This window comes from Chamaea fasciata, unplaced genomic scaffold (genome assembly GCF_029207755.1).
Source record: "Chamaea fasciata isolate MVZ Bird 193981 ecotype frontalis unplaced genomic scaffold, bChaFas1.0.hap1 SCAF_1, whole genome shotgun sequence".
NCBI classification, from domain to species: Eukaryota; Metazoa; Chordata; class Aves; order Passeriformes; family Sylviidae; genus Chamaea; species Chamaea fasciata.
The window spans coordinates 19,546,745-19,566,679 of NW_027094086.1; the positions used below are offsets into that span (position 1 = coordinate 19,546,745).

The window sequence follows — 19,935 nt, forward strand, 5'->3', positions numbered from 1 at the left end:
GATGACGGCGAAGGTTTGGCCGCTACTTCCATGTGAATTCATCCAGCCACTCTCCCATTCTTATCCTTCAGACCCATACAGGGAGCAGTCCACCAACAGTATCAAATGCCTTGAACAACAGACAACCTCTGTACTTTGTCAGATGTAAATAAAAGCTTTATTACATGTGGCAGAGAACAGCTCCGAGCATGGAGGCCAAGTATAGATATATTTACTTGCTGGGAGGCTTCCTTAGCCTTTAATCAGGTGTCAGCACACAAATTACCTCTGGAGAATGTTCCCTGCAATGCTTCAGCTTCTGCACCTTGAGATCCACTTGGGAAGAGTGTCTGCTGGCCTCAACCAAAATCACGACAGGGACCATTTTAACACTTATTTACAACTCCAGTTCTGTCACTACTGAATATATTAACACAGGAGTAGCATATTTTTTCTTCCACTTCTTAGACCTGTATCTTCTCATTATGAAGCAAAGACTCTCATCATGTAAGAAGATAGAGGTGAGACCCAGAGAAAGGTCTGCAAGAGGAAGCAGCTGCTACAGCCAGCAAAACAATTCATCAATCCCAGCTGGTCGTAGTAAGATTGACATCCGGGTCCCAGGTTGCACACTAAAAATTACTTTTTAAATACCACATATTTAAATACTAGTGCTTACAATCATTTCATGATCTAAGAAACTCAGATTTTGTTACAAAAAATGGGGCAGCAGGGCAAACCTCAAGAGTTCCTGTTTTTAGAAGACATTTGGCAGTGAGTCTAAATTATGTACTGTGAAGTCTGTAAGTTACAGACTAACTAAGTAATAACTACATCATAAAGGTTAAACAAGTTGAATATAGTGCAAGCGTATTTCAGAAACACTGGTATTAGTCAACCAGATCTAAAATGAAATGATGCAGAGGTGTGCAGATTGAGTTTCAGGCAAGCAACACAAACCGGGGCTATGCACAAAAAAGAACTCGGAAGATTACTGGGAAGACTTGAAGACTTGGATCAATTCTATATACATGACTGATAATTATTTAAAATCCTGCATTTAATGCACAGGAGTGGTAACTGCTTAAAACAGCTCCACTACCATAATCCAAACCCCAAGGCAGCAGTTCATGAGCATTTGCACCTCCCTTAACAGAATTCAAGTGTCAAAATAAGACCTGCAGTACAAAGGCTAACTGGACTGTTAGACCCTTACTTTTGTTATTCTATGTCCAAATGGCCTCCTCCTAGTTCAAAATTGTTGATGGAAACCAGATCAAGATCCACAGAAATCATTCCCTGCTTCAACAAGGTTCCCTCCCAACCTCTGGAGCCTGGGAGCCCAGCTCTCGGCTTTTAATCCAATATCCACTTCACTACAGAAGATTTATTTAGACTGCCTCTTGTTTCATTAAGGGTTCCAAAAGTCTGTGGTGATTTTTGACACTTTGTTATAATGTTTCTGTGACCCCACCCCCACCCCCTACTCACATACCACACCACCCAGCCTCATTTTCATATGGATACAAAGCATCAGGATAAAATGATGGTTCATTATAGTGGTACAGAGCTCTTATCTTCATCCGGCAAGAGTCATTTCCTTCCAAAGATTGAAATGCAAATGTGAAAATTAATGATAACTGCATTATCTGATAGCAGAGATAATACCGATTCACTGTCAGAGTAACACAGAGTCGTTCTATGATTTCCTCTGCTTCTTCACAATATTCTTCTTACTGTCAGACTATATCTATGGTTAACTATGTTTCATGGATTTTTGTTAATTTACATCAAATAGCATTTCCAAGATCTTAAATCTACCACATTTCCCCAATCAAAAAGGAAACAAAATCAGGACAGTAATCTCCAAGTCCTTCTTAGGACTGGTTTGAAAAGAAAGAAAGAAAAATGAAAAAGAAGTAAAAGGGTGGGGGGGGGAGGGGGAGGCTATCATTAATGTCTATTTCCATCTTGCAGTGGTCTACCAACCACTCTGTATTGAACAGCTTTGCTTTGTAACCCAAACATTTTATAGTATTACTAAATAATGCAGAGTAAACCTAACAATCAATACATATTTGCAGTGATTCTTATGAATGGCTACAGGAAATCTATACAGAAAAGCTTTTCAAACTACCATTTATAGCAGGTAAAAATGTGAATCTGGCATGCCCAATGTTCACTACAATTTTCTGATCTACAACTCAGTAAATAATACACCAGACTTCACAGGAATGCCTGTTTTTATTTTTATTGAATATTAACAGCAGCATAGCTCAGTGTAACATCATTTTGAAGTGCTATTTAATTTCCAGTGCACTATTTTTCTCAAAGTTTCTGATACATTTTAAGAAAAAACACCAACCTGTAAGAGTAATTTAAAGAAACAACAATGTGCTATATTTAACTATTCTTAGTGCTTTTTTCAACAGTTCACTGATATATGTGTAGGACTGATGATGAGTCTGCTGAAATGAATGAGTTGCAACTTCATTCTGATTTACTACTGCCAATAGCAGAAGTCCTGTTGATTAACTGGAGGCAGAATTTTACACATGGAAAACTTTCCCTTTATGTGGAGATGAAGGCAAACAATACATGAAAAATTACCATGAACTGCCAATAAGAGTTTTAGGTCTTATTTTACACTGCGTGGTGGGTTTTTCATCTGGGTTTTTTTTTTTTTCCATTTTCGACATGTGGGAAAAATCACATTTTCTCACTTTCTAAGCAGAATTCAGGTGCAATTCAAAAGAACTTCTGAGACTGACTTTCAAGCCACCCAGTTGACAAAATCAGCACATTCTATATGAAATTCAGGCACCCTTATGACTATAAAAGTAAGAGCTCACATAAGGAATAAGGACAATCTAGTGTAGTGCATGTGAATTAAGAAGAAAGAGATCCAGTTCTTCCTTAGAACAAAGCCTTTTCTAAATGCCATGGATTTCACCTTTGGAAATGCCTTACATGTTTAGTTCCTCAACTGGTAGCAATGTTTCTCTGTCTTAAAAGCCAGATACAACTCCACTGATGGCTGAAGCACTCATCGTTGAAATTGCAGAAAGGAAGTCAGTAGAATAGAGCGCACAGGATGGTGCAATGGATTTGGAAAAACATTTTGGCTTAGTCAGTACAAGAAAATTTTGTCCCATCTGTCAACAGGGAAAAAACGTTCCCTTGCATATTACAGAACAGGTATATGTTGTCTTCAAGTCTTTTCTTTTGTTTTATCACTACAGACTAATTGAGAAATACAGAATAGAGAAAAGCACAGGAAGTTGTCATTTTTTACATAGTTTTAGTAAACAGTTACTGAAGAAATAAAAATTGGGAATTGCTTATACAAGGCCTGCTACTATTTATTCATTATAAATGCACCCAAATAATACAATATTTATAAAAGCAATAGATAGTATATTCAATTATTAATTTCGTTTTAGTTACAAGGAACTATCATGGTCAGGCAGTCAAATTTCTGCCCCAGTGAAATCTATCTCATTTTAGAAGTCCAGTGTTTGCCACAGAACTTGATCATGTTCCTTAGGAAAGTATCTCATCCTGAATGCAAATATTTCTAATGACAGATAAGTGACTTTTCATAAAATGTTTCGGTAATGACTTTTTAAGCACTAAAATCCATTCTTTGTGTCTGAAACTTTGGAACTTCAACATCCATTTAATCTTCTGATACTTTGCTAGAAAGAGGTGCCCATTGTTATCAGATTTTCACTCTGAATTTAAAGTAGTTTGCAATCAGACTGCCCTTTAATATAACTTTAATATATCTTTGGTAAAATAAATAGGGAAAGGACCTAGACTTTTCCATAATACCAGTCTTTTCAGCTTTCTAGTGGCTCTTTTCTAAACCTGTCACAAATTTTAACATCATTCTTGAAATATACCACAGGACATAGAACCCTGTTTCAGCATCAAACAAGACTGCTAACCACACAAGCAAAGTAATCTGAGAAGCCAAACATACCCTTTAGCCATAACCCTCTCCTTGGGGCTTTTTAGGCTCTACCTCAGTTCACTAAATCTCAAGACTTTTTCAGAGATTCTGCTTTCTGACGCTCATACAGGTCTTTTACAACTGTAACAATTCCAAGAAAATATTTATTTACCTTCTCATAAGCCTGTAATTTTATTTTTAATTACTCTGAAACTGAAATATTTCTGCAGCTAACATGGCATGTTATTCAGGTCTGCCAATAGCACTATTTACCCATTATTCAGCATTATTTAAAATTTTAAACGTACTGCATAAAGCTGAACGTATTTTAGCTCACATTACATATTATGTTTGTTTTACAAGACATATTTTTTCTAAGCCTATACAGATTGGCATTCTTACTAACCCCCTCTTAATAAAAGCATCTTACAGTACTTTTCTCCTTATTTCCGGTGGGACCACTGCAATGTGGACAGGTCTGTCACCACTCACACCAACTTTCACTGGTTCTGAGCACATTTGAGAAATCATGTCAGAACATTTTTGGAACTGAAATTGATCAATAAGGCTGGGTCATCTAGCTCCTAAAAAAGTTAAATTCAAACCATCACAAGTACAGTCATCACATACAGTCAAATAGGCTTTCCAGCAAAACTATTTTAAGCAGACTAGAAATAATTACTTTACCTTTTTACCTGTCCCCTCTAACTATTGAGTCATGACTTGCAATGGATCAATACCAATTTTCTAATTATTTTTTTCTTACCACATTTTAAAATGTCATCTTCCTGTTATTAATGAAGCTACTGATAGATTTTTAGGGGTTTTATTCCCTTCCCTTTTTTTTTTTTCTTTTAGCCTTGTATTACAGTCCCTAGAATCTGGTTATACCTACTTGAATTTTTTTGTTTGTCGGGTTTTTTTTCATTATCTGCTAGGTAATATCAACATTGCTTTCATTTTCATTATAGCTTTTGGAAAGGTTAAACATTGTTCTTAAGTCATAATTCATATTTCTGATTCAAACCTTTTCTCCTTTTTTTACAGAGTTCATATTTGCTGTCCCTTATAATGACAGGTATGGTAGACTGAACTTACATCTACCACTGCAAGCATTACCACTGGATAATGATAAACAAGCATTCATTTCCAAATCTGTAAACAATTTATCTTTCAAGACACCACAGAATTTATAATTTCCTTCTATTTAGCTTAACAATATTTTACTTGAGGTGCCCAATATCTAAAATTTTCAGAGATTTTAAGGAAGTCCTGCAATAGAAGCATGAAACACACATTCTGTAGAAACCAGAATGATCATATTCTCTAATAGGACGGGTGATCTGTAGAAGCCATGTAGCTGATCTTCCTGTTTGTTATGTCTTAAAGCACTGCCCTCACACGCACTGACATCCTAACAATAATACAAGGCTACAGAACTATGTAACTCCATATACCAAGGAAAACAGCAGACATAAGGCCATAAAATGACCTCTGCTCCCACATTTAAAAACTAGGTCTTTTTACATAAAAAGCATTTAAACCCAGTCTTGCTCTTCTTGCTTTCTATTCCTTGGACTTTTGCTGTTGGCTGGAACAGAAAAAGGATCAGGCCCTTCACTGTGTGTTCATACACAGTTTATTGACCTAAGTATCCATTATTTCACAGCAGTTTCACTGAATGGAAAATTTTAAAAATTGAAGATAAGAACAGTGAAAACTGAGGGTAGTTGAAAAACATTCAGGTAATGCTCAAAGTGGCTACACAGAATAGGCAGTATCCCTGAAATTCCTTGATGGTCAGTGAAGGTCACAAGACTCTGATCTGAAATATTGCTTCAGCAGAAACTCTTTGAAGCCACATTTAACTTTAGATTTTTGTTCACAAAAATATTCCAATTATAAAGACTTACGAATGCACGTGAACCACTTAACAATGCAAATTTTCAAACAAAATAAAGCTCTAATTAATGCCAGAAGCTTAATTTTTCAGTTTCTGGCAAGTACTGGCTCTGAAAGTCACAATATGTTCCCTTAGTGCTAAAAAAAGACATAAAACATTAAAATACCAAAACAGCTCTACTATTTATATAAATCCCTGAGTTGTTACAGTTCACATTATCAGTTGACAGCAACTCATATCATGCAGAACACAGTTGTTGGATTCTGAGAGGCTCCACCTCCCAGAGATGGAACTTTCCTTACCAGAGAAGGTAAGGAGACCAGAGACAGCTCAGATAACAAAAAATGTATCATCATCTGCCCTTTGAGGTTGTGCCTCTACTGACAGTTGGTAAATTTGATGAATCAAAGTTTTCGATGGCTCTGTTTGTGCTGTGCTAAAATATGTTCCTAAATAAGCAGGAAATTTCCTACTTTGTTGATTTGTTTTTTTCCAAAAAACTGAAAGACGTTATCTTTGCACTGCACGGTTGAAAATGATCTTCTGTTGATTGCTTCTTTTTCCATGTCAATAGTTACCAACTTCATTTCATATGTGATGGAGAGTATGGGATGTGGTATATATCCATTCCTTTTTTCATACGTATTATACCCTTGTAGAGAATCAATATTTAAATAAAATATAGATGCTGATACTGGTGATCATCAGTTTTCAGACGTCAAAAGAAATCTTCCAACATTCAGCTTTGATTTCCATCTTATCCCATGCCAAAGCTATCAATAAATATTACAAGTACACTCATCCCACTGTTTAACTGTTTTTTTCCCCAACAAAATGAAAATATCTCCTTTTACTCCACACTATCAAAAACTCAGAAACTTCTGAATAAGGTAGAACATATAAAAAGCAGTAACAGCCCACAAAATGCAAATTCAACTATGCTGAAATACACTAAAAAAAATGCAACAAAAAACTACAAATTTCAGATGAACTTATAATGAGATTAAAAACAAATCATATGGTAAATACTGAGTGGCTTTAAATCTGCTATGCAGCTAGAAAAGGCCATTGTGCTACATCCACATACATATTTGGCATTATTCTACATGTACATTAGCGTAACACTAAACCTTGTTTTCGTATACCACCATAGTACCTTATGCAGAATATCAAGTTCTTTGTGTCTTATCATGAAAAACATTTTAAATGATACCATAATAATTAGATACACTATGTCTTCATTTTTGTTTGCATTGTATTTTCCAGCTACTGGTTTCAGAAAATTGCCATTAGTTTTGTTCTTCTCTTCATGAAGAGCATACAGTAATTTGCAAAATCAAGCAAGGATGAAAATGTGATTGAAATATAGGAATTTTTTCTAATGAAATATTATCATTGCATTATAAATTTTTGATAGAACGGTTCTGGAGCTCTCTTCTGATGTGCTCATCCTTTTGAGGGAAAATTTCCATAAGAGATACAGCTATTGCTAGAGCATGTTTGGCTTCGGATGCACATTTTGCAACAGTTTTATTAAATTATGGTCAATATAATGGATTTTTAAGGCCTATTCCCAAGTCCATGCCCATGAAGACATTGCATTCAACTGCAGAATTGCCTAATTGAGAAATACAATTTACCCCTTTGCCTTAGGTACTTTTACAGTACAAGCGAGGTTTTACATATTTATATTGAACAGATACTTGAAAGTATTGCCATATTACCATTACATCTTAGCAATGTTATGCTTGCACCATCTTCACTTACATAGCAGAAAATGTTACCTTGAATTACTGTTTTAATGTGAAGCTCTAACACCTCATTGACTGCAGTCTGAGTTTCTCTTTCCACTGCAACCAACGACCTGGTGTGCTAAATGATTTCTATCAGCCTCAAACAGGTAAAAAAAAAACCTCCTTGAAAATGTTAGTAGACATCACACCTATTTGTTAAGCTAAACATGTTGCGAAATGTTGGCACAAAGCTTGAGAAGAGACCAAAGCATCTGGGTGGTCTTCTGACCTCAGAAAACAGAGCAGAAGTGCTTCTCCCTTAATTCAACCATGGAAGAAAGAACTTTCAACCCTAAAATTCTAAGCAGCAAGAAAATTTTCCTTTACATCAAACAAGTACATAAAGCATTTTATGTTGAACAATTTACAAAATGGTAGAGCAAATGGCATTTTTTTACTCAAGAATTTAATCTTAATACTTACCTGTCAATATCCTGGAACCCAAAGCATCATAAAAGAGACAGTCCATTAAAAATAAATGCAAAGCATAACCATCTACGCAAATAATGAAATTAACAAATATGGAAGTCTAGTTAAAAAAATTTCACTTGGCTTTCAGTTGTTTTTCCCTACCTGGCCCATCCCAATCTTCAGTCTCCACAGCAAGCTGCCCTGGTTTCTCTGACCTTGCATCACCATCAGATTCTGCTGCCTCCTGGATGCCTTCTTCATTGCCTGAAAAACCATCAAAAATATAGTATTGACATATTCCAATAGTAACTTTTAAGCAAAGCTCCTATAATATCCAAACAACTGCTTACATGCCTAAGTGAAAACATATGCATGTCTATAAACAGAGAGAAAATGAAAAAAAAAAAATATTAGACATGTAAACACTTATCAGTTCCCACAAACTCAAAGAAGCCATGAGTCTCCAGTACTTCCAGTTCCACAGAGAGAAATTCTTGGAAAACAGTGTTTACTCCATATGCTTAAGAAACAGAATCTGAACTTGCACCTAGTTCTGTAAAGCAAAGTACATTAAGTCACTGAGCCTGTATGTACAAAAGAGAGAAAGAAACCAGTTCGTGAATCCCCAAGAACATACGCTTTCGGTTATAGGTTTTCTTGAATTGACACTTAAATGTTTCTTATGCACTGCAGATAAATGACACCCAGAACAAAAATATGGTCCACTAAACATTTTGCTTTTTCACACAGCTAGTGAAAAGCTAATCCATGGTATTTCAGCATTTAAGGAATTTGCCCTTAAAGTCATAATATACCAGCAGGTCTCTAAAGTAATTTCCTCCCTATCAAGCTTTATTTATAGAAATGCTACACTTCTGACAAATTTTTGGATTTTCACCATCCACAAGTACCTGAAAATATCTGTCTGCCTTCTGTTACTACCTACTACAAGGTCATATACAGGACACACAGAATATTACGATAGGGTTAAATTTTTATTTGAAGAACTGCTTGTTGAAAGTGCAGTTATTTCAGGTAAACTAATGCAATAGGCAAGCTCCACACCTAAATAGCATGAAATAACCACTAAGAAAACTACATTGAAGATGATGGGTTCAGGTATTAACACAAAACACACTGGTAACAGTAACACATTAAGTGATGTCTCTAAAGGCTTTTCCAGGTTTGGATTTTTACTCATTTGTATTTTTTTTTAGTATTAACCTATCCAAGAAACTCATGCATAAGAAGACACTAAGAAGAACTGAAAGAAAAAAACCAAAGCTACACAATTAACTACTTCAGTCAAATAAGACTGACTATGGTTGATTTTTTTTTGATCAAACTTGAAGGACACTTGTTAGAAAATGGTCTCCCACAAAAAAGTGACAGCACTAGAAAAACAAATACCATTTATTTTACTAACTGAAAAATCAGACCCTTTGTTGATTTAACAACAGGAGACCAAGGAGCAAAAAGCACAGCAATTAAGCAGTAACTTGTAATTTTTTTCCCCATTCATGATAACAAAAGCTTTAATTAGCAACATAGGTAAAGAAATGTGATTACAACAAACTATGCCAGATCCCCATACATTATCACCGGAGCTATATTTATACCAGATAAGATTGTGACCCAGAGTTTCCAAGTACATGATTATATACAAACACTATAAAGTATCAACCTCATGTGCACACGTAACGTCTCATAATACCACATTCTTCCTTGCATTCATGAAACACAGTTTTTCAAATATGAAGTCAAAGAGCCTGATAAACTACTACTCACACAAACTCACACCGAACTAGAGTTCGGTGAACCTGTGGTACTAAAAACATAGTCCAGAATAGTTGTATGCACCTGTGTAAAATAAAACTTGAATACATCAGAAATATTTAGCAAAATTTTTGTGTTAACTTGACTGCATAACTGTAGCCAGTCATTTGAGGTTCACATGCTTCAGTTCAATCTGAAGTTACCTTTCAGAAGCCTTAAATATACTCATGTGCTGAAAAAGCTATCCAGTTTCTGCTAAGCTGTCTTATCGACTTTTTTTAAGCAATTTTGAATTAGCATTTGTACAGTTACTTTGTAGTAATCAGACCTCTGCTTTCATTGGGAGGACTGAAGAACCTATTGGACAATTTTACCTTCATTTTTCTATATTCATAGCAACTTAAAGCAGTAAAAATTTGTCTTGTATTGGAGAAACACAAAAGAAATTTTTTTCCTAAGTTCAGACCTGGCATGATCAATTCCGGTTTTGTCGAAAATGTTGGAAAACGATTCACAGCAAGGGCAATACTTGTTTTCTAACTCAAGATGTATTACCAACACAGATAGTTCTTAGAATGTTCTTTGTATAGAATGCATATGTTTTTCTTCCACTGCATATAACAGAGCTGTTTGTACTAAATCAGAACAATAATAGCAAAATCTAGAAATAGTAATTCTTTTAGACAGAGAAGAAGCATAGGTAATTGGACAATTTAAGCTCCACAGTATTGAGCTCTTCCAGGTAATAATATACACCATCCTCGCGCTAGCTTGCAGATTTCAGCATTCTTCCAGTCAGTGCAACTAACCAGAACATAAACAAATGAAACTGTAAGAAATAAAAGAGGAGGAAGTTAAGTGAAAAGATTGGGCTGAAAAGCAAAAGGACAGAACAACAGCTAAGGTACAAAAACTATAATACACAGTAATAAGGTATTTGGGAGATGAGGTAAAATCTGAAAATGTATGTTAGCAGGTGACTTAACTTTCCATTAACTTGCCTTTTCAGTGTTTCATGAAGTATAGTGTTACATGGTTTTTATAGTCAAGTTTTAATGAATTGATGCATGTCTTGTGCAAATAGAGTAGATAAAATGTGGGGCATTTACATTAAGAAAAACCTTGCTTTGCATCTAGAAGTATTCTTAATTATTGTCATTGATATTTTCTATTATTCCCGACTGCCAAGTGCATGCATTACACACCTGAAATATCACCACACTGATTTGTGCTGCTCTCCCACACTACTCCAATCTGCTTGTGAAATCAAAAAAAGGTACATTACTGTCAATTTCCAAATCCACCAGGGAGTGAAGGCTATCCCAGGCTCAGCTGAGCATCAAGGTCAGATTGAAATGGGCAACCAAGACACAGCAAACAAGACATTTGGTGCTGCAGACACTACAACTTTAAAAAGTCAAAAGGAGGCTTAGCAGAAGAGCTGATAACAAAGCACATCTCTCCAGCACATTTTCTTTCAGTTAAAGTTAATAGTTAAAGCTATTTTAGCAGCTAACATTTGTTTAGCACAAAGGAGTTTATTTCGTTCGAGAATTCATTTTCTTTCTATTGCTTACTCTTTCTGTTCAGTCACTGACTACTTTTCAGTCTCAATAAGACTATTTTTTAATATTTACTTTAGAACGGATCACATTTTTCTTCCGTTTAGAGGTATAGACATTTAACTGGATCCAGGACATTAATTATTTCTTTCTTCCAGAACAAACCAAGGCCCTTTTTCTTGTATCTACTACCCATTTGCTACTAACTTGATTCCTTTCTAGTTCCAATTTTTTGGGTTTTCTCACACTTTTTCTTTACTTACTGCTCAATTACACTTTGCATTTAAATTAAAGGATAAATAACCTTTTCCCATCAACACCAAAGAGTGGTGTAAGTACTCTAAAATTGACCAAAACTTGCTTCTGTTTAAGCAGGTTTTAGCAGTTGCTTCTTAGCAACCAAGTCTGGTAAGTGAATTCTGTCCTTTAAACTATGTTCAGCCATGAGTCAAGTAAATCTACTGGAATTTCCACTACTTCTCTGTGCTTGGTAATAAGTTACACTTTTGGCAGAACTCATCACCTCTAACCTTAGATGCCTGAAAGTTAAGCTAGATCAGACTACTTCTGTAGACACTCCTATAGGCAGGGAAGAGAGAAACCTCCTGAATGATTCATCCTGTTCTAGGAAGCCTGAGATTTGAGACCCCTGTCTGAGACAGCTGAAATGAATCATCCTCTTACACACACAGCTTAGACTAGGAACCTATCTTTAGTCAGTTAAGTTGGGGGAAACAAATCTCTGACTTATGCTGAAATGCTGAATTCACAAAATACTACTTAACTAAGAGGAAAAAAAAACCCATCTTACTCAAACAACTTCTGTGTGTAATGTGGATAGAAGTTTCATCTTGACCTTATAATTTCTCACCAGCAGTGACTGTTTCTGTTGTCTTCAGAAACAGTTCAAGTTTTTTTTAATGTGGTTTAAATAGCCTAGTGTTTATCCAATAGACAATTCACTGCAATTCAAGGTGGTAAAATTGGTCATGAAATCTGAAGACTGTAAAAGAGACATACTACCAGAAACATGAGAGAGAACTCCAACTTCTCTGACAACACTGACAAGTAGGAAAAGAGACTTGAATATTAACAAGTAATTTCACTTTAATCTTTTTAACAAATTAAAGACTTCCCAATTTGTACTTAATCAGCTTGTACCACAAGTAGTTGTGGTATTTTATAGAAGCACATGGGTTAGCAGTTCTTCTCAATCCTGCTGTTTTAATCCATGTTGTTCCTATCAGTATTAGGCTCTTACAGAAAGTCTTGTACAATATAACTATTGAACTACCTTGACTAGGAATGTTACAGCAGATGTTAGGCACTCTATAATGTATTTTGCAATCAGCTACATCAACAAAGTATTTTTAACAATGAACAGTTCAGAACTGACAGATCTACTTTCTTGTTCACAACTACTTATCACGGCATAGATATCATGTATGTTTACCAGGTGCTTCCTATAGTTAGGATACCTTCACAGAAGCCTCTCACAAAAGATAAGGTCATAAAAGAGATGAAAAACTTGCAAGCTTCATACACTCATGGTTTTATCATCAGACAAAATAGCTTTGGGTGAAGGACTGAACCAATCACAGAAAGCACAAAGCAGCTTCTATTAGAGTGAGAGAAAATAAAAGTTTGAAATTCAGTTTGTTTTCTTCTTCCTGGCAGCACAAATGTAAACTTAAATTGTTAACATCCTCATACAGCTGTTCAGAGTGAAACATCACTTCTCAATTATAATAAATCAATTCAGAAATATATTGTTGCAAAGCCTCTAGCACTCTGTATTGCAAAAAGAGAAAATAGATGCAAAGCAAAGACTTGGGGAGTCACTTACTGTGGACTTTTCTCTGGCAAGGACATAACCTCATGGATGGTCACAGATCAGTGGCTGTGGAAGGGGAGGGGGCCTGCTCCTTTCTGCCACAGTCTACAGTGGCAGTAATCCTAGATCCAACCAAACAAGGATTCTGAGTCTATACATATGAACCAGATGCCAGAGCTTCAGAAACTATAGATCAGCAACCAAAAACTGTCCTTTGTTATTTGCTTTATCTCAAAGCCTGCAACCAGTAACAGAGCTTACACACACTGATAATCCTGCTCTTGAATCCTGAGAAACACACTGTAAGCTGAGGACTGTTGCCAGGAACCTCTCTTCAAAAGCCGTAGCCAGTAACTTTGAAATAAACCATATACAACTTAAAATACAAATACGTAATTCATTCAACGTAACTTACTTTTTAGCACCACACACCATTCTTAAGAATACCAATGACATCTAACAGGCCTTAACTAACCTTCTTGTGGATTATCTCTTTTTAAAATGTTCTATATATATATTTAACTATAATTGTAATGGCAATACAGGTTTCAGCACATATAAAAAATTCTGGGTATAGAATAATGCAAAAGAATTATATAAGCTTTTGGAATGGTAACAGAACTGTGAGAATAAAGATACTAAATAATATGTGAGGGGACATTTCCATACTTTGTCATATTTGCCAAATGATATGAGGACAAGATGAAAAACTACAGTGGGTACAGGGCCATGCAAATGGGTTCACACTACAAGCCTTGCAAGGACAGAAAGACAGAGGAAGAGATCTAGTGCTATCACTACCAGATCGTTATCAATTCATCTGATATATATATTTTATATATATATATATCAGAAATAATTTCACTGAAGTCCATAAAAATCAACTGAGACACCCTACTCTGCACATATAGGAAGTATGAGCAAAATCTGGCCCTCAGATGATTGATTTGGTAACGCACCTGAAATAAACCAGCACTTCAACAAGTTAATCTACTGCATTTTATTTCAGATTATATTAATCACCTCAATACTTTGCTTCTTTGCAAGCAATTATTGTTTTCTGTCATGCTGATTAACAATCATAATTTCTCCTGGGATAAACCTCATTTGAAATAACTGTACGTTTCCATTTGCCCTAAGCACTCATGGAATTATTTGACAAGCAAGTCTCGGAAACAATGCACTGTCTCTTTCCCTAATTTTTAGCGTCGGTCCGTGAATATTTAAGTGTTGGAAAGTGCCCACATATGTGCAAGCCTTTAGCCCTCCAAAACAGTGGTATGAAACTATTTTGGTTTCTATTAAAATCACCACTTTGTTTAATAAAATGACATCTTGACACATTACATCTCAGCACAGTGATCATGTTAAAAAGCAGTGTCAATTATTTCTAACCATTTCAGCTACAGCACTTTTCTCCTGGGATAAGACACTGCTGTGTAGCACATTCATCTAGACTGAGTCTGGCCTTCCTCTTTCTCTACATGTTTGATACGTTCTCATTATCGCCACTGTTTGCTTTTGAAGTCCTTTCAAGACAAGGATCACTCATACAAATGTATTTCCTGCAGAACAGTGAAAGTGTTCTCTAATTTGTATTCCTGACTTTCTTTTTATTAATGGGTTTGAAAAAGAAAAGTGTATATACACATACATACATACATATACATATATATATATATATATATATTTTCTAATTTTCAGGGAGAAATTCTAATCACTCATGCTACAAATGAGCATCATCCAGATATACTGGCTAGTCAAGAGCTTCTATCAGTTTTTAAAAAAGGAGAAAAAGTCTTGCATCTTTTCAATCTTTCCCCATTAAAACTTCAAATAGAAGAACTCTATTAGACATAAGCAAGTACTAGCCTGGGGTTCAAACTACATAGCTCTAAGCACTTGATTAGAAAAGCAGCAGAAGCACATTTTAAAGGATATTTACATGCCACAAATAAAGACTGTTGCTTAATATAATTTTCAAAAATTATTTCAATGGAAATGAACAACCCATGAGATTCTAAATCAGCCGGCAGCAGAACAGAGATTACTTCAGAGAAATTCTGACAAGTTTCAAATTCTAAGTTTGAAGGCTCTTCTTCAAGTTCATATTTCAATTTAATTATACAACAATTCTGTTCCATCCCTACTGCAGAAATATTCAATCTCCTTTAAGAATTCTTCATCCAACCAAGAACACCTCGTTTTATACTCTGCAGCTGAAATCATTATCATATATGAATCCAGTTTTTATGTGACTTCCACAGGAATACATAAACAGTAGCAATAGGTACCTGTCCCTACACAGTGGAATCTTAATTTACTTTGTTGAAACAACTGGATGATTTTATTTGAAATAATCAACACTTCAGAGAGTTCAATATCAAAAGCAGCCAAATCCCTATCATTATAGGTACGTTCCCACATATATGTTGTATTACACATGATTTCAAAACCAGTCTAGGCTCCTGTGAGTCAAACCCAAGAAAAAGATTTAGCTGTCAAAAATATGTGCTTCTTTTGCTCTATCCAGCAATAATATTTGTCTTATCAGTACTTATCCAATGATGACATAAATGTGGCATTTGCTTTTTTATTTTTACTGATCCTTTCAGAGTTAAGTTACTGCAAATGTACCCATATAGTACGCAAACTGTAGGCAAGTCTGCTTTTTGGGCCTGGGTTGACAAGAATTTTTTCTGCCATGTCTTAGAGCTCTTGAAATGTATTCAGAATTTTTGTGTCAGGGCCACCAAATAAGACAAAAAAAGAGACAAGTGGAAGGGGACCTTCACTACAAACAAAATTAGAAACAGATGTACAGTACACATGAACTAAGTACATGTGACGAAATCTGTCATTTGTGCATTTCATGTTTTAAAGAAGATTACCCTTATTAATTTGCAATTCATATTCTGTCAAATTTGACCTCAAATTTAAGTCAATCCAAGTTCAAGTTTTGTGAATTTCGAGAAAGAGGACATTACACTACTTCTTGTATCCAAATAATCTCTGTGTGAAGTCTACCCATAGCTGAGATACAATTCAGAATTTCATTGTTCTTAAGAAAAGCAAAATGTGCTGACTGAAAAGGCTGGAGTTGCTTTGATAAACTGCTTAAAGTTGAGCAAGCTGTTTAAGTGTTTCCTGCACTTTTTAATTCCGTACAGTTAAACTTATGTTTTCTATTCGGATCTATGTATTTCTTGAAACATAGCTTTCTAGTTTCTTTTTGAGATATGATTTTCTGGTTGACAACAAATTATTTAATGTCTTGATTAGAAGGGTTTCCTTGTTTAACTTAGGTCAAATTTTTGTCCAAGTAAAGTTAATGTTAATACCTACATAGGTTTAACCTGGACTGAAAATACAGCCTGACAGGGTTAAACAAGGGTTAGCAGTAAATAAAAAAAAAGTACAGAATATACAATCTTATACTTTTTTGTTTTGGAAGCCTTTACATGCTCGCTAGTGAATGGCGGGGGGGAAAAGAAATCACTTCAACCTTTTCAGATCTCTTTTTTCATTCCTAGAAAGGAAACAGGTGATCATCTGAGCTCCAGTAGCAGGAAAGAACGAAAAACCATAAGAGGTAAAGCACAAGACAAATGCTGATGTTCAGATGAAAAGATCTCCTCTCATCCTGCTAGGATCCAATCTAACTCTGACTTGGCATTGTTCCAAAGCTGTTATCAGAGAAGCCCCTCCCTTTCTTTGTCCATATTCAGCATCTGACAAAAAGTATGGAAGATTTGAATCATAGAATCGTCAGGGTTGAAAGGGACCTTTAAGATCATCAGGTCCAGCTGTCCACCCAGCGCTGTCACTGCAACCCCTAAAACCCTAAACCACATCACCCAGAGCCAGATCCAGACACCTCTCCAACACCTCCAGGGATGGTGACTCCACCACCTCCCTGGGCAACCCATTCCAGTGTCGCACCACTCTAATGCCTAACAGTGAAAAATGTTTTTCTAATATCTAATCTTAATCTGAATCTCCCCTGTCTCAATTAAGGCCATTTTCTCTCACCCTCCCACTGCGGGCATGGCAGAAGAAGCTGAACCCCATCTACTACAGTCTCCTGTCAGGTACCTGTAGACAGTGATGAGATCCCCCAGGCTCATCTTCTAAAGTTGTTTCAGCTGAATAGGACACAGATAAACATAAGGGAACCCTTACTTTGGGGAATATGAGAATCCAACAGCATCACAAACATGCAGACAAGTCAGTAAGAAGCAACTATTGCATTCTTGGAAGGAGTATTGCTATGAGTTCTTATGCATATTCTAGTTATCCTAGGAGATGAAAATAGATAGATGCCCTCTTCTGTTTCTGATTACCAAAAAGAATGAATGTAACCTTCATTTAGTCAGAAAGTCTATATAAATAAAATGCAATGAATAAAAATATTCTTTTAAAATTTTAAAGGAATATGAGCTCCAGCAGAACAGAAGTATTGCCAGGGAAAGATAATGTCAGGCGCAGGGAGGGGGGTGGGTCTGGTGCCAAGCAAAGCCGAGGGCTGTGCAATCACCTCTATCAGTGCTCTATCAGTGTCTACACTCCAGCCAAATCCAGAGAAAACAAGGAGTCAAAGATTCAGGTCAATAAGCTTATAGGCGATTTGCACAAACTGCTCCTGCAGCAAGGTAAAAAACAAAGTCATATTGGCTTTTCTTTTTTATTCCTTCTCTTTGAACTCCTTGGTCCAAACACACCCTCGAAATGTCAGTGTTATATGCAAGAATTTAAAGAGCTGAGCTTCTTAATCCTGTTAAGAAATAAGAACAAAGTTGCCTGTAAAGATCTCCTTATTGAGCTCAAAGTGATTATGGTATAGCTGCCTTCTGCTGATCCTACTTCTACTTGCTATAGCAAGTGGTAGAAATTTGTCATGAAATTCATTACTGAAAAGGAAAAAAAATATTGATTAAAATGTTCCTGGTTAAAAAAATGGGGAGAAAATAAAGAAAAGAAAACATTAATCTACTGTTTGATCCAAAAGCAGAAAATAGCAAGCATATTGTTAGTCACTACATGTGTAACAGGAAAGAAGCAAGGAATATTTACACAGTTGCACACAGGCATTCACACAGACACAAAGTCATACTCCAGAGGAAAAAGGGACACACAGAAATCATTTTCAGGGTGTTATTATAGATGGTAGCATGATAGCTTTGCACATGAAGTATGAAGGGCTAGATTAATACACAGATGAACTTAGCTTTGTATATGTTTTCTTGTATGAGGACTCACACTGCAGCTGTTTCTCTGAATCTCAAGCCTGGCTGCACAATCAGGTCACAAGGTTTAATATAAAAAATTCCAGTCCCAAGCTGGTCTGGCAGGCTGGAAACAACATACACGAGCATGATTATGTGTTCATGAACAGAAAACTTAGCTCAGGTTTGGAACTCATCCCTTCCTGCCCAAGAAGAACATGAGAATGTAGAACCAGGTATACACTCAGTATGCAGGCCATATATTTCCTGTGTTTCCTTCTTGCTGACCTAGAACTGTATATGAGTTTCAGACTGCAGTGGATTCCCTCATTTTCCTCTTCCCCTACAAATAAAGACAACCAATGTATCAGGAACCTGAATCACTCAACCAACTATAAACACACATCACTGCAGACATATAATCTGCAAAAGCAGTGTGTGCTACAGATCATAAAGTTATTGCCCCCTGAAACTATCACCCTCCATCCCACCTCATGTATCCTCCCTAACACCCTATGTCACCAACTGAAGCAGAATTAACACTGGGCAGCAGAAGCCTTTGCTTTCCCATCTGCCTCCAGGAGTTTTAAGGCCACTGAATCTCCTTCCACTGAGGGCTGGTGCCAATGTTGCCTTGTGCTGAAGTAACCATGGAAAACCTACAACACGAAGAACAACAGCCATAGTCATACTACAAGCAATGAACAGGAGAATTTGACACAACTGTCTGTGTAAGCAGCAAGAAATGAACCTGCCTTCTTTCACTAATCATCAGATACGGACATTCCTTCATTTGCCTCCTTCTTCTGGCAACAGTCCAACATTTGCTCTTTTGATTATAAACCTCCATCTTCTTCTCTTGCCTCTTTCCTTCTGTTAACACAGCTACTAAACTATCTACTAATCTCAAATGATCTCTCTTATCGCTTAAGATAATTTTCCTTTGAAAGATAAACCCTAATTGAACACTTCTGCTAGGAAGGTCACAAGGAACTGTAATTTGTTTAGCCAGCTACCACCACTACCACGTCACCAAGGCTCCTATTCTCCTTTCTGTTTACAGAGAGTAAAAGATGTCATTATATGTGCATAGCAAACTTTCTAAGTAACAGACAAGAAATTTATTTTTATTTTTCCTGAGGGACGACAGCAAAGAGTAGAAAATCAACTATAAACTACTTCACCTCACAAATAATCTTGATTTAGAACTTTGATTTTCACCCCATCTCCTTCAACTTGTCCTCTGTATTGTTCTGTTTTTTCCCCTTTCTATCCGCCCTTCTGCAATTATTAGCCCCATCACACTTCTTCTCACCTCTTTTAGCATCACCTAATTTTCTTATTCCAATCTACAGTAGACAAAATTTAATCTTTGTGTCTATCCCCTAGCTTCCAAATCCAGCCTATCCTTGTTCTGCATGGGAGACAGGCTACTTTCTCCTTAAACAGATTGTTGAAATACTGACATTTAAGTATTAAATTTTCTACATCTGAATT

The 19,935-nt window shown here is 36.1% G+C and overlaps 1 protein-coding gene across 1 annotated transcript in view; it reads right to left on the reverse strand.

The window, feature by feature from the left end:
* ZFPM2 (zinc finger protein, FOG family member 2) overlaps positions 1-19,935 on the reverse strand; it is a 307,216-nt gene that overhangs the window by 226,654 nt on the left and 60,627 nt on the right. Inside the window, exon 3 of the mRNA XM_066177442.1 lies at positions 8,204-8,305. Within this exon, the coding sequence (XP_066033539.1) occupies positions 8,204-8,305 (102 nt within the window). The remainder of the gene's footprint in view (positions 1-8,203; positions 8,306-19,935) is intronic.